This window comes from Prionailurus viverrinus, chromosome E3, assembly GCF_022837055.1.
Source record: "Prionailurus viverrinus isolate Anna chromosome E3, UM_Priviv_1.0, whole genome shotgun sequence".
Classification (NCBI taxonomy): domain Eukaryota; kingdom Metazoa; phylum Chordata; class Mammalia; order Carnivora; family Felidae; genus Prionailurus; species Prionailurus viverrinus.
This window is the reverse complement of record NC_062576.1, coordinates 16,529,990-16,545,952: the sequence shown is the minus strand read 5'-3', so window position 1 is coordinate 16,545,952 and position 15,963 is coordinate 16,529,990. Positions and strand designations below refer to the sequence as shown.

The following is a 15,963-nucleotide window of genomic DNA, read 5'->3' as shown; positions in this document are numbered from 1 at the left end:
CAGTCCGCCCGGCCCCTCCACTTTTGCAAGCCAGACTCGGGGGCTCTGCTTGGCCGGCGAGCCGCCCCTCCGCCCCGGCTCCCTCCCGCCAGTCCGTGGAGCGCGCACCGCCTCTCCGCCCTTCCTACCCTCTTCCGTGGGCCTCTCGTCTGCACTTGGCTCTGGCGACTCCGTTCTGCTAATCCTCTGGCGGTTTTCTGGGTTATTTAGGCAGGTGTAGGTGGAATCTAAGTGATCAGCAGGACGCGCAGTGAGCCCAGCGTCCTCCTACGCCACCATCTTCCCCTCCTCTCTCCCACATCTTCTTTATCCATTCATCCATCGATGGACATGTGGGCCCTTTCCATACTTTGGCTATTGTTGATAGTGCTACTATAAACATGGGGGTGCATGTGTCCCTTCGAAACAGCACACCTGTATCCCGTGGATAAATGCCTAGTAGTGCAATTGCTGGGTCCTAGGGTAGTTCTATTTTTAGTTTTTTGAGGAACCTCCATACTGTTTTTCAGAGTGGCTGCACCAGCTTGCATTCCCACCAACAATGCAAAAGAGATACTCTTTCTCCACATCCTTGCCAACATCTGTTGTTGCCTGGATTGTTAATGTTAGCCATTCTGACAGGTGTGAGGTGGTGTCTCATTGTGGTTTTGATTTGTGTTTCCCTGATGATGAGTGATGTGGAGCATTTTTTCATGTGTTGGTTGGGCATCTGGATGTCTTCTTTGGAGAAGTGTCTATCCATGTCTTTTGCCCATTTCTTCACTGGATTATTTGTTTTTTAGTTGTTGAGTTTGATAAGTTCTTTATAGATTGGATACTAACCCTTTATCTGATATGTCATTTTCAAATATCTTCTCCCATTCTGTCAGTTGCCTTTTAGTTTTGCTGATTGTTTCCTTCGCTGTGCAGAAACTTTTTATTTTGATGAGGTCGCAGTAGTTCATTTTTGCTTTTGTTTACCTTGCCTCCGGAGATGTGTTGAGTAAGAAGCTGCTACGGCCAAGGTCAAAGAGGTTTTTGCCTGCTTTCTCCTTGAGGATTTTGATGGCTTCCTGTCTTACATTTAGGTCTTTCATCCATTTTGAGTTTATTTTTGTGTATGGTGTAAGAAACTGGTCCAGGTTCATTTTTCTGCATGTCGCTGTCCAGTTTTCCCAGCACCACTTGCTGAAGAGACTGTCTTTATTCCATTGGATACTCTTTCCTGCTTTGTCAAAGATTAGTTGGCCATACGTTTGTGGGTCCATGTCTGGGTTCTGTATTCTGTTCCATTGACCTGAGTGTCTGTTCTTGTGCCAGTGCCATACTGTCTTGATGATTACAGCTTTGTAGTATAGCTTGAAGTCTAGGCTTGTGATGCCTCCAGCTTTGGTTTTCTTTTTCAAGATAATCAGAATTTCATGTTATACACAGATATATATATATATATATATATATATATATACACATATTCTCCCACACATAGGAATGCCATTTGGTACTCATTTTCCTGATGGTTCATTCTGGTAAGGGGGGAAAAAAAAAAACAAGAGGCAGAATCTTTTTCTTTCATTTTTTATTGAGATATAATTGACACACATGTTAAATTAGTTTCAGGTGTATAGCACAGTGATTGGGCAAGTGTAGCTACCTTCTGTCACCATACAACACTATTATAATACCACGAGGCAGTTCCAGTTTTGATAGTGATGGCATATCAGTAGGAAGCTCCACATTCATGTTTTTCCATGTGCTGTCCAAGAGGTTGAAGAATCTCCCTTCGAGTTTAGAGAGCTCATGTGTCTTCCAGAAATCATGGTCTGCAGCTGCTTTGAGGGTGTGCTCCCTTCTCCTCTGTCTTAAACCCCACTCTCCAGGGGTGGCCCCTGTCTCCCTTAGATAGAGTAACTCTTGGCATCTTGAGTGTTCTAATATCCAGGTTTTCCTCACTTTCCCTCAGCAGGTTCTTGGAGAAGCAATTCTGTTTAAGTTGACAGGTCCTATCCTCTGCCAATTTTCTTGACTTTATGTCAAGAATCAGGAGTGCAACCATGTACTCTGAAACATTGATTTTGTTTAGTCATTACTGTCCATTTCCCCTAAAAATGACTCTTCTAGTTACAGAAAAGTACATTTACATCTTATATAGGTTCTGTATATTAAAATAACATTCGATTGCATTTGGTAGTTAAAAAACAGTCTTCATATTGAACAACTTGCTCTGAGGATAGAAAAAATCTGATTCTTTTTAATGTACCTGATTCAGTATCTGAACATTGTCATTGTCCCTTACAGGGCTCGTGCAATTCGCTTCAGACAGGATGGTAATGAAGCAGTTGGAGGATTCTTCTCTCAGATTGGGCAGCTATATATGGTGCATCATCTTTGGGGTATGTATTTTTTCCTTCATTTTTGTGTTACTGGGATTTCAGGGTTCATTACCAAATAAGTTAAACTAGGCAATAAAGCACATCTCAAGTCAGTAACTTTAAACACCATAGCAAATCCAAACATCATAGATGGAAAGTAAATGCTGGGCTATCTACAAGGAAAGAGGTCAACAGTGATGAACTATCTACAAGGAAAGAGGTCAGCAGTGAAAGGCCCGTAGATTTGTGGCACATTAGCAGCTGACGTGGGAGTGGGAATAGTGGTGAAAGGAACAGGCAGCCAGCCGTGGGAGAGGGAAGATGGTAAAACTGTTGTCCCTTTCTAGACACTTCCCATGACTTCTCAGAAACAATCCTGCATTTTACCAGAGAGACACCTCCCCACACACTCATTCGCTGCCTGCCTTGTGTCTGATTACATTGTCCAAAGGCCCTTCTCTGTGTACTTTTCCAACCCTGCCCACTTTTGTTTGGCACCATCTTTAGTATCTCTCAGGGCCTGACTCAGGTGTGCCCCCTCGCCCCCCCTAATGAGTGTCACTCTCCTCTTGAACCCCCAGAGCCCAGTATCATGTAGGTCATCACGTTGTGGCTATTTGTGTCTGTCTCCCTGCTAAGAACAGGAATTAGGTCTAAGTAATAGCTTGGTACATTCTGGGCACGTCTGTATGTTTATTAAAGTTTTTGTGGGTTTTTTTCAAATGTTTGTTTATTTTGAGAGAGAGAGAGAGAGAGAGAGAATACCAGTAGAGGAAAGGCAGAGAGAGGGGAACAGAACCTGAAGCCGGCTCTGCACTGATGGCAGTAAGCCCAACGTGGGGCCCGAACCCACGAACTGTGAGATCATGACCTGGGCCAAGGTCCATTGCTCAACCGACTGAGCCACCAAGACACCCCTATTTATTAAAGCTTAAAAAATGAAAAGTGGAAATCATTTCCAGACCATATTAATAAACTGAGATGTTGTTTGACTGCTCAGTCCCACCACGTGCTGCACCCTGAGAGCCTGCTGTGTTAGCGTGGCAGGCTTACAAAGATAAGTGACAGGGCTAATGAAGGATTAAGACAACATAAGGGATATGCCATGAGGCAGTGTGTGATCAGTAACAGAGTTATATTCGGGGCACTCCCAGCGCTTAAAGGGATATAAACTTACATGTAGTTGAGGAAAATCAGTAAAAGGTGAATATGAGCTAGACTCTTGGATCTAAATAGGTTGCAGGTAAAGTCAAGCAGGAAGGGCTAGAATAGTGATGGAGATATGAGAATTATTATAAACAGTGGTCAGAAAACTACAAATAGTGCAGACTGGCTAAATGGTAAGAGACCTGCTGAGGACCTAAGTCTGAAGTGGATTACTTGAGGCAAGAAAAGTAGTTCTTACACCATCAGGGTCTGGGGAAGAGACCCCCATCCTCACCTCCACCAATCACTGCTTCATCCAGTTGCTGATCTCAGCTGCACACACTGGGCCTCCCTGGTGTGTAAGCAACTGAAAACCCTGCACCAAATGATAGATGCTCCCACGAGCATCAGGTGCAACGTTGTCCTAGGGACCTTGGTTCTCTAGCTAACTGGGATTTGACTTCATAAATATCAGAGTTGTCAAATATAATAGATTTGGGAACAAATCTTCAAAACATATGTCCCTGCCTTTAGAGATTATGCTAAACATAATTTAACCTTTATGGGTTGAAGGTAGGGGTGAAGTCGTTTTTTTTTTTTTTTTTTAAATAATTATGTGGTCTGTCTGGAGGATATAAACTGAAAAGTCAGACCTCTTCCCTCACCTTCCCCTCAGGCTTGGCTCCTGCGCACCTTCCCAGACACCCTCGGTATCTGAGCACAGGAACTTGATGGTCAGGGTTGCCATGTGCTTTGACTCTTAGGCAGAGGGCAAGCCATGTACCCACTCCACTCATGTCAGGGTTTCCAGTGTGTCTGGATAGGGACTCGCGGGTGACAGAGCAGACAGGCACTGGCGGGTGTAAGTGGCAGAGCTCTGACAGAAGCTGTGGGGAGCATAGGCCCTCAACTCTGTCCCATGGGGAGGACTTAAGGCTTCACAACAGCAGTTGACAAGGAGTTCACCAAGATGATCCTCCATGCAGAGACGCAGAAGCCAGGAACAGTGTGGTGCTCTGGCATTGGAGAGCGGCCAGATTGCGGCATGTGTCTTTTCTTAGGCAGTACTCTTCTCTACCTTCCTTTGTTGTCCCCAGTCAGTGTCCCAAATGTCCACTACCCTATTATATAGGAAAAAGTATCGAGATATGCAGAGATGAATTCTCAGTAGCCTGCCCCAAAAACTTACCCTCACTTTTCCACATTTTTTAGAGAACCACGTTTATCAGGCACTTCCAGCGTGTTATTTTCTGCATCATTCTCTTTAATCCTCACCACTACAAACCACAATGAGGTACCTGTGCCTCACAAATGATAAATCAATCACCTAGAATCGTCAGTAACTGAACCAGGCTCAGACTTGGGCACTTCTGGCTTTTTCAAAGCAGATCATTCTACAACACAGCACCTCTTCCTTTTACCCTCGCACTTGATGCCATTCCTTCCTCACCTTCCTTCAGGCCCTGCCCCTTCCATCTGTTCCACCACCCCCATCTATGGGCTCCCTCTCCCCAGTAATATGAACATGCCCAAGTGCTTCCTGCCTTTAAAAAGCCTCAAACCCAAGTGTCCACTGATGGATAAACAGATAAACAAAATGTGGTATGTATATATAATAGAACATTGTTTCCATAAAAAGGAACGAAATGCCAATACATGCTTCAACATAGATGAGCCTTGAAAACATTAGATTCCGCTTACATGAGGTGCCTAGCATAGGCAAATTCATAGAGACAGAATGCAGGGTAGAGGCTCCTAGGGGCTGCCTGGAGGGGAAAATGGGAAGTTAGTGTTCAGTGGATACAGAGTTTTAATTTGGGATGGTGAAAAAGTTTCAGAGATGGATAATAAAGTGGGATGATTGTGAATTACTTAATGCCACCTAATTGTACATTTTTAAATGGTTAAAAGTTAATTTTGCTATGCATATTTTACCAAATTAAAAAAATTTTAACTAAGAAAATTAAAAAACTGAAATTAAAAAAAAGAACACAGCCCTTTCCAACCTGTTCCCTGCAAGGGGGAGTCACCACACAGTGCACTGGCCATGCACCTGCCCTCAGTTGGATGCTGCTGCTTATCATATGAATGCTAAATTGTTTTGCTCTGGGTGGTAAGAGGTAAAAGATTTCTTTTCCTTCTGTTTTTCAGCCTCTTCACAATTTTAGGTACTAAATTTATGCTCTATTACTAGTTGAGGGAAATTTTATCTTTAGGTGATTAAGTTGCTATACCTACAAGGGTAGGTCTTCTCATAAGGAGAAAGAAGCCCTGTGAAGAATAGGGTGTGTGTCCCAGAATAGAGAAACTAGAAGCCCTGATTCTTGTCCTTTTAATCTTGTCTGACCCTGTCAAGAGGCATTTCCCTGGTGAGTAGTTGGAAGGATCTTGCCAGGCTGGGATTTGGCAACCAAGGCACCCAGATGAGATACCTGAATTGTACCATGTGACACCAAGGACTGTGATACCTTTGACCATGCTCTTCTCTCCACCTGGCATGCCTTTGTCTTCTGTTACTATCTGTCAGTGACATTCTTTTCAACCTCTGAGCCCGACCCACCTGGTCAAATCACACCTTCCAGACACCTCTCTCCAGTCTCCTCCCTGTTCCTGTGGGCTCTGTTCTCAAGTATTCCACAGTGCTCAACAGTTGACCTTGTCTTTACTTGTCTTTTTGTTCTCCACTGCATTGAACACAGTCTCTCACCCAGATAATTGTAGTGCTTTGGAAATGTTGAACAAAATTGAATATTGCTTAATTATAGTCTGACAGTTTCTGGTTATGAGTTTAACATTATTGAAGAACCTCGGTTTGAAAGGTAGGTCTTGAGTCCACTAGACTGTAACATTTAAAGATCTGTTTATTTGCTTCTCTCACAAGGCCTAACATAATTTTTCTCAGAATAACCAACTCACAATTATCCCAGCTTAGTACTAAATTCCCTCAGTAGTTGCTTTGAGAAAACCAGCTGAGCAGCTGAATCAGTACTTGTTGGACATAGCTAGTGGAATGCAGGACAGTGTGTTTGGATTAAGTCTTGTTTCTTCCGTGTGGTTATTTTTCAGCTTACAAGGATCTTCAGACCAGGGAAGATATACGGAATGCAGCATGGCATAAACATGGCTGGGAAGAATTGGTGTATTATACAGGTAACATTTTCAAGACATAAAACTTGTCATTCTTCTCATCTTACTGTTTTATGTTCTTTCACCCTAAAGCTAATATGTTACTTTTTAATTAATTAATTAATTTTTAAGTAATCTCTGCACCCAACGTGGACCTCGAACTCACGACTCTGAGCTCAAGTGTCGCATGCTCTTCCGACTGAGCCAGTTAGGTGCCCCTTGTACTTTTTTTTTTAAATAGTATGTTGCTCTAAGATGGTGAATCATAAGTTTGGGGGGATAAAGATTAGTCAGATTTTTCTTTAATAGTTGCATGACTTCTTTTCAATAAGGAATTTTCATTCTTTCAAGTATGTTTGTGGGGAGCCTGGCTGGCTCAGTCAGTGGAGCATGCAACTCTTGATCTCAGAGTTGTAAGTTCGAGCCGCACATTGGGTACAAAAAAAAAAAAATCTTAAAAAAAAACAAAAAAAACCATGTACGTTGTCTGGTACAGTTTCAGACCCTTGCATGATGTAAACTTCACATCATTACCTTTTTTTTTTTGTATTTTTCTATATTTTCTGAATATTTATTATACAATTTTTTCCTAAGCTTTCCCTTTCTCATCAAAATTATCTGTTCCCAAAAACATTATAATTTAATACAGCAATTAAAAATTTTGAAAATTGACATTTTGACTTTCTGTATGTACATGTCTGTGCATGCGCATGCATACCTGCATGCATGTATGCTATGAAATCCTGGTTGTTTGATTTTTGTAAGAACAGTTGGGCTGAATACAACCCAGAAATACTGACACAGGTAATAAGTACCAATCATGTTGCATTTCAGGTACATTTAAGCTCATATACTACTAACAAAAATCAAAGAGTAGTTTGTTCTAGAAAATAAGTATTATCTTGTCTTTTAGTTCAAAACACCATATAATTGCATGTGACTTTGTTGCCTGTTCTTACAGTTTCATTAGTTTCCAGAGGCCTATTTTATTCAGCAGTGACAGTTTTTGAAGTACCGTGTATCTTTCCCTTTACAGAGTATAGTCAAATGCAGTATTATTTGATTTTATACAGCTTTATTTAAAATTTTTCAATGTTTATATATTTTTGAGAGATACAGAGAGACAGAGTGTGAGTAGGGAAGGGCAGAGAGAGAGGGAGACAAGCAGGCTCCAGGATCTGAGCTGTCAGCACAGAGCCTGATGCAGGGCTCGAACCCACACAGGGTGAGATCGTGACCTGAGCCAAAGTCGGACGCCCAACCGACTGAGCCACCCAGGCGCCCCTATATAACTTTATTTTAGTTCAAAGTTCTCAACCTTTTGATAAAGCACCATTTTTCTTAAAACATGGACTTTCCTAATTCCCTACAAATGAAACACATCTCCAGACAGAATCTGCTTTAATTCTAAAAACATCTCATAGGATGTTAATTGATCTACCATTAGCTTGTACATTTCTGCCCCTGAGATCAGTCCTATATTTTCCTCTATTCTGATTTTAAGCAACATGTCCTCTGAACGTTCTCAGCAACATATTCGTTCATGTATATTTACCATAATCTGTTTAGAAAAGAACAAGCACGGTAATCTTGATCCTTGTTTTCAGTCCCACTTATTCAGGAAATGGAATCCAGAATCATGATCCCACTGAAGACCTCACCCCTCCAGTAAAGCTGCAGATTTTAGATGTGCCTACATAAATTTATGTGGCAAGTATTTGTCATAAACTAATTTTAATTGTATATCAAGTGAAAAAGAAACACTGAAGTGTAAACTGCTGTATATAGCTTATGAGAGACCTCTTTTCTTTAAAATTTACATAATCACAAGAAAGGAAACTATTATAGTTTGATTGTAACAGTCCTCAAATATACCTTATACCAACCACCAGCCACCCCTCCCCACCCTCTGGGAAAAGAGGGCCCAAATTAAAATTTGAATCCTCTCCAAATAGGAATCTAACCATGAAAAAAAAAGTTAGCAATTTCTTTATAAAAAGCAAATCTGTTTTATAATTACAGATTTTTAGGCAAATTTCTTGTATCAGGAAGAAATATAAATTTTGTCATGTTACTCTAGCAGTTATTTCTGAGTCTCAGACCAGGAACAAATTCTGAGTGTACCCGATACCTGAAAGTGTTTTATTCTCTCTCCTGTTTAATTGGTCAGCATAGTAAATGACATGTCATTACTAAGCTGGTAGTGGTTGCTAAGGTACATTTAATCAGTAACTCAGTCTTTACCTAGTATATTGTGATGGCTCTATATGAGGGGAAATAATGTGTCATACGTGATTCTGAAATGAACGCCTTGAATAGCACTAATTTTTATTTGTATATTTTTCTATAACAAATTGAGTAGCATTAAGAAAAGAGGTTTTATTTTGTAAACAATCATTTGTGACCTCAGACATTCTGTAGTTAATATTTTAGTAAGCTCACAGCAGATACTTCCAAGATTATGTATGAGGGGTGGTGCATGTTGAGATTTAAATTGGAATAAAGCTGCCTACTTTGTCTAGCTCTGATTTAGTTTTTTAATACAGTGTGCCAATTTTGTGACTGTAATCATGTGCAAGTCCTGTTGAAGTGAAAAATTAGGTCTGACCCCCAAATTAAAGAATTTATGTGTAAAATAAAGTGTGAATAATTCTCATATCAAATGTCAAACTTTTACATGTGAATGGTTTTCTCCAAGAACATATAAAAGTCAATAAAACATCTTGATTTTCACATATGACATGTTTGCAGTCTTTTTTTATGAACTTGTGCTAAGAATGACCCTGTACCTCTTGAAAAATAGCTTGTCCCTGTGAAGTGGGCATATGTGAGTCTATAGAGCAAAATATTAAATAAGCTCACCAGCTTCTAACTAGCCATTGAACAAGGTGTTTTGGGAAACAGGCTTTGTGTACCAGTGCATGGAGTTTGGGGGGTTGGGGTAGCGGTCAGAAGAACAGGCCCTTTCAAGTCCATGCACTGCTCCTTGATGAGGTACTTCCCTCTTTGGTGTTCTGTTCCCTTAACCTATAAAACGGGGAGGTGGAACCCAATGACATTTAACATCCCTTCAGCTCTGAATTTTGTAACTGGCTCTTCTTAATGCCACAGAAAGCAGTAGGAGAGAGAGGGCATAGTGAGCTCTGGCATAGAAACCTGCATTTTCGGGGCCCCAGAGTGGCTCAGTCGGTTGAGCATCTGACTCTTGACTTTGGCTCAGGTCATGATCTCATGGTTCAGGGGATTGAGCCCCATGTCGGGCTCTGTGCTGACAGTGTGGAGCCTGCTTGGGATTCTCCCTCTCCATTTCTCTCTTTGCCCCAACCCCCACTTTTCTCAAAAAAAAAAAAAAAAACTAAACTAAAAACATGCATTTTAACAATTCTACTGATTAGATGCTCAGAGCATATTTTTAGGATGTGAGTGAAAGAACTGTTTATATGAAACTGCTTTCTAAACTGCATAAAGAAAAATGGTAGAATTAGTAATACTAGTAAAGATGATCTAGCTATTCGGAACTGGAAAAGAATTGCTGGGAACAGACTTTTCACTAACAAATTGTGTGGACTTAAAGTGAACCATGCAGAAGTCAGGAATTTTCTATCATTCACTGGGCTTATTAGGGTTCTCCAGAGAAACAGAACAAATAGGATATCTAGATACCCACATATACAAAAAGAGACTTACAGGAATTGGCTACTGCGGCTATGGAAGCCAAGAAGTCCCACAGTCTGTCATCTGCCAGCTAGAGAACCAAGAAAACCAGGGGTATAATTCTGTCCAAGTCCAAAGGTCTGAGAATCAGGAGAGCTGATGGCTTAACTTCCAGTCCAAAGTCAGAGGGCCAAGAACCAGGAGCTCCAGTATCTGAGAGCAGAAGGTGAACATCCCAGCTCAGAGTGAATCTGCCTTTCCTTTACATTGTTCCATTTGGGCCCCCAAAAGATTGAGTGATGCCCACCTACATTAATGAGGAGGGGTCTTTTATTCATTCTGTTGAATAAAATGCTGATCTTCCAGAAACACCCTCACAGACATACCCATAAATAATGTTTTACCAGCTATCTGGACATCCCTGAGGCCAGTCAAGCTGACACAAAATTAACCATCACAACTGAGCTCACAGTTGTGGGATGAGTTGGATGAGGCTCCCCAAATTGCCTCATCTACCCAATTCCCCATCTAGGGGCCCTTCCCCTGGTGAGCACCGGAATGTGCAAGAATGACATTTTCTTTTAGAAACAGTTATTCTCTTTTTGTGTTGCTTTCTATTTTGAGAGAGAGAAAGCACATGTGTGTGAAGGGGAAGGGGCAGAGAGGGAGGGAGGGAGAATCCCGAGCAGGCTCCATGCTGTCAGTGCAGAGCCCGATGCAGGGCTCAAACTCCCGAACCATGAGATCGTGACCTGAGCTGAAATCAAGTGTCAGAGGCTTAACCGAGACCCAGGTGCCCCTTGTGTTGCTTTCTTAGGGCTTTCTGTTCAGAAAAGCACAGAGCGACGAACTAAAATAGAGCTCTTTCAGAATACACCTACTCTGGGAAAAGGAATTTCTGTCCTAATTAAGTCATTGGATTTCACAATGCAGCCTGCCTCACACTAGGCTATAGTCTTTAGTCACGTCAGCAAATAGTTTCTGTTATGTGCCAAGCACCAGACACCTAAAATAATATCATGAACAAAACGTGACCCCTGCCCTTGTGAAGCTTCCAGTCCAGTGAAAGGAGTTTGGCAATTAAAACATAAAATACTGTAGCTTACATGATATGGTAGTTGATAAATGCTATAGGAGGGGAAGGTAGAAGGGGGTAATGGAGATAGGACTCTGAGGGTGGGCTGGGAGGGGCAATATGCAGTATTAAATCTGGTCGGAGTTGGCCTTGCTGAAAAGCTGAGATTTAAGCAAAAAGGGGTGATAAAATTAGCCAGTGTTTGGAAGGGGATCCCACCACGCTGAGGAAATGGCCACAGCAGAGACCCTCAGGGAGGATCATGCCTGGCATGCACTAGAGCAGCACAGACACTGGCTGGAACAGAGGAGAGGGACTGCCTGGTGGGAGAAGTCAGAGGTCGTGGGGCTGGATCAGTAGGGTGTTAGGGGCCACTGAAAGGACCTTGGCTTTTACTCTGAGGTGGGATCCACTCAAAGGTTTTGAGCAGAGGAGGGGCATGATCTGACTTACATTTTCTATTTTTTATTTTTAACATTTTTTTTTAAGAGATAGAGGCAGAGCAGGGGAGAGGGAGAGAGAGAGGGAGACACAGAATCTGAAGCAGGTTCCAGGCTCTGAGCTGTCAGCACAGAGCCCGATGTGGGGCTCAAACTCACAAACTGTGACACCATGACCTGAGCTGATGTCGGACACCCAACCAAGCCACCCAGGTGCCCCGATCTGACTTACATTTTAAATGGTGGCTTGAACTAGGGGTAGCAGTGGAAGTAGGGAGAATGGTGAGATTCTGAATGTATCTTGATGGCAGAGACAGAATGATTTCCTGAACGACCGACCGTGGAGTGTGAATGAAAGAGAAAAACCAAAAGTGACTCAAGTTTTTGGCCTCCCCAACTGAAAGGATGGGGAAGGCTGTAGGTGAAGTAGGTGCAAGAGATCTGGGGAAGTGAATATCAGGAATCATTTTGCTTATGAGTTTGAGATGTCTCTGCAGATATTCAGGTGGAGGTATCAGACAGGTATGTGTGTATTTGAATCTGCAGTTCAGGAGCACAGCCTCGCCTGGAGATATGCATTTGTGAACTGAGACTCTTAAATACACAGAACAAACTGAGGGTTGATGGGGGGGGGTGGAGAAGGGAGAATGGGTGATGGATATTGAGGAGGGCCCTTGCTGGGATGAACTCTGGGTGCTGTATGTAAGCGATGAACCACAGGAATCTATCCCCAAGACCAAGAGCACTGTGTGTTAACCAATTTGACAACAGATTATACTAAATAAATAAAGAGGACTTTATTGCCCGAAAAATAAATAAATTCTTATGGGGAGTGAACGTAGATGAAAAAGAGGTCCAGGGTAAGGAGGAACCAGGAAGAGAGAGTGAAAAACCACCAGGGAAACAGGAAGAAACTCAGGAAAGTGGCATGTCATGAAAGCTAAATGAACAAAGTCTATCAAGAATGAGATCACCTGTGTCACATGCTGCTATGAGGCCAGGTTAGATGAGTTCTGGTCACTTGGTGATGTACAGGAATCTTCTATCATTATATTAATCTATCAAATAATCACTTTAGCAATTCTAGCCCAATTTGTCAAATCCTTTTATTAAACCTCCATAGAAGAACGAATTGTATTATTTTGTCTATGAATTTTCATTGGGAATATTTGAAATTTACAAATTCATTTTCCATATGTTGTGTGTAGGTCTGGTGAATATTACTTGCACATGCCAACTCACTTTTTTTAAATGTTTATATTTGAGAGAGACAAAGAGAGCATGAGTGGGGGGGGGGGGGGGGAGGTGGGCAGAGTGAAACACAAAATCCAAAGCAGGCTCCAGGTTCTGAGCTGTTAGCACAGAGCCCGACGTGGGGCTTGAACTCACAAACTGTGAGATCATGACCTGAGCCAAAGTCAGACACTTAACTGAGCCATCCAGGCGCCCCCATGCCAACTCATTTTTAATTACCATTCATGTGCTATCATCCCTACTCCTTTTTAAAATTTATTTTTTTATTTTTTAGAGAGCACAAGCTGGGGAAAGGGGCAGAGAGGGAGAGAGAATCCCAAGCAGACTCCACACTCAGTGCAGAGCCTGAGGCAGGGCTCAATCCCACTGGGATCCTGACCTGAGCTGAAATCAAGAGTTGGGACACTCAACCAACTGAGCCACCCAGGCACCCCATCATCTTTTTTTTTTTTTTAACATTTATTTATTTTTGAGACAAAGAGCATGAACGGGGGAGGGTCAGAGAGAGAGGGAGACACAGAATCTGAAACAGGCTCCAGGCTCTGAGCTGTCAGCACAGAGCCTGACGTGGGCTCAAACTCACAGACCGTGAGATCATGACCTGAGCCGAAGTCAGACGCTTAACCGACTGAGCCACCCAGGCGCCCCCCCCATCATCCTTTTTAAAAGCCTTCTCAGACCCACACTTTGCTCTCCTCCAAACCAGCACTTGAGAGAACCTGCTTCTTTTCCCCTTATTCTCATGGCTGCCTGTGAAGGAGACTTTTCTTCAGTCTTGAATAATTATTAAATGTATGCCTTCAGTTTCTGGCTGGAACATAGATGTTCAATAACATGCTTGATGAATGGATAGAAGGAAGCAAAGGGGGAAGTAAATGGGGAGAGGGAGAAAGGGAAGGTAGGAAAAGAGAAAGTATGGAGACTTTCAGTTTCAATTAGAAAACACACGGGGCAGGGTGCTTCAGTGGCTCCGTTGGTTGAGCATCAACTTTGGCTCAGGTCATGATCTTGTGGTTTGTGAGTTCAAGCCCTGCATCATGCTCTGCACTGACAGCTCAGAGTCTGCTTTGGATTCTCTGCCTCCCTCTCTCTCTCTGTCCTTCCCCCATGTTCGCCTTCTCCCTCTCTCTCTCTCAAAAATAAACATTAAAAAAATTCATGGGGCAAAAATATATACATATGTGTGAATACATATGTGTGCCCCTCAAAGCAGAGCAATGTCTTAATTCATACTATTTCTGATGCAAGTGTTAGGAATCCTGGGAGTTAAGATGATGTGCCTAGGCAAACTCAGTAAAACAATTCAAAAGGAAAATAATAAACATATATAGAAATATGTTCAGAGTTGGAAACTGATCAGCAAAGTACTGAACAGTCCTCTATGAATTAATACTAAAACTAGTACTTTTTGCAGAGTTCAGTGACCATTAAAAAGGAAACCACTTGAACATTTTGTAAAACACATCTTATATTCTAGGGAATAAAATTTCATCTTCTGTATTAATATACATTAACACTTGTGATCAGAGTGTTAAGTATTAGCTTACAGTAGATTGTCCTGGCCCCAGTAAGTTGTTAACTCTCTTAAATATTTATTTTTGTGTGTGAGAGAGCTCACATTAGCAGGGAAGGGGCAGAGAGAGGGAGACAGAGGATCCAAAGCAAGCTCTGTGCTGAGAGCAGACAGCCCAATGTGGGACTCAAACTCATGAACCTCGAGATCACGACCTGAGCCGAGGTCGGACGCTTAGCTGACTGAGCCACCCAGGGGTCCAATTGTTAACTCTCTAGCAATGCATAATATAAAGAACACTGTGGAAATCACTGGACTGAGCTCCAGCTCTGAATGTGACCCTGTAGCAATCATCAACTCTTGTGAGCTTGCTGTCCCCTGTTAAAAAGAGGACAGCGATATCTATACTGCTGACCTCAGGGATGTGAGAATCACAAGAGGAAACATGTGCAAACACCTTGGAAATGTGAAAATGAGCAGTGTGACGTGTGGTCAGATCACTCCCCACATTTCCCGCATCCAATCATAATTCTGAGGGCCACAGAGGCAAAAGCCATCATGCTTGTGCCAACATTTGCTGAGGCGGACCACCTGACTCTCCGGAAGCTTCCTACCCGAGGTCTGAATCTCCAGAATCTTCCAGCCCCAGGCCTAGAATGCCCTCCCCAACTCTTGTGAATGGCAGCCGGCTGGGCAGGAAGAAACACTTGTCTCCAGAAGAGAGAAGAATCATAGCAGCAAACCAGAGAAGGGGGTGGGATAGGAGATAAAGGCCTTGGGATATCTCCTTTTTTAGGCATATAAAAGCTTTGAGGGACTTCTCCTGTTTCAATTTAATACCATGAAAAATTTCAATTCTTAACTTCATGACCCCAGTTCTTAACTATTTTTGTTTACATAAGCAGTGTGCATCAGAATGAAAAATGGCATCACAAGGATAGGCCACATCACACTGCCAACACTTACTGACTCCTGTCCTACCACAACCACGTACATAGCTCCTGGGAGAGCCACTCTGTGGCTGTTTCCAGCAAATCCAGAATTCAAAAAGCAAGGAAGAGGTTAGGGCAGTTCTTGCATCATTTCAGGCTCACCCCAACACAACAAAGAAGGGATTGTGTGTGCTGCTTCTGTGCAGCTTGCTGAGAGCTGGGCAGCCTGGGGGCCCGGGGGCTTGTGCAATTGGTCTAAAAGGTTCTATGTGGGTAGATTTCTCAGCCCAGAAGACTCCCCTGAGCCAAATCCAGTGTGCACATCCTGTTCAGGCCACCGCCCTGTGGAAGGCGGGCTCTGGCAGCCTGGCAGGTAGAAGCAGCAGGGGCTTCAGTCCTCCACCTCCCCGAGGACGGCTCTGCAGCTCACGCACACTGCTGGCGGCAGTTTGCAGCACCGGCAGCCCTGGCACGC

General features: G+C 42.8%; 1 protein-coding gene across 1 annotated transcript in view; it reads left to right on the top strand.

The window, feature by feature from the left end:
* NIPSNAP2 (nipsnap homolog 2) overlaps positions 1-9,357 on the top strand; it is a 44,307-nt gene extending 34,950 nt beyond the window's left edge. Inside the window, exons 8-10 of the mRNA XM_047839319.1 lie at positions 2,275-2,369; positions 6,561-6,644; positions 8,228-9,357. Of these exons, the coding sequence (XP_047695275.1) occupies positions 2,275-2,369; positions 6,561-6,644; positions 8,228-8,292 (244 nt within the window). The 3' untranslated portion in view covers positions 8,293-9,357. The remainder of the gene's footprint in view (positions 1-2,274; positions 2,370-6,560; positions 6,645-8,227) is intronic.
* The last annotated feature ends 6,606 nt before the right edge of the window (positions 9,358-15,963 follow it).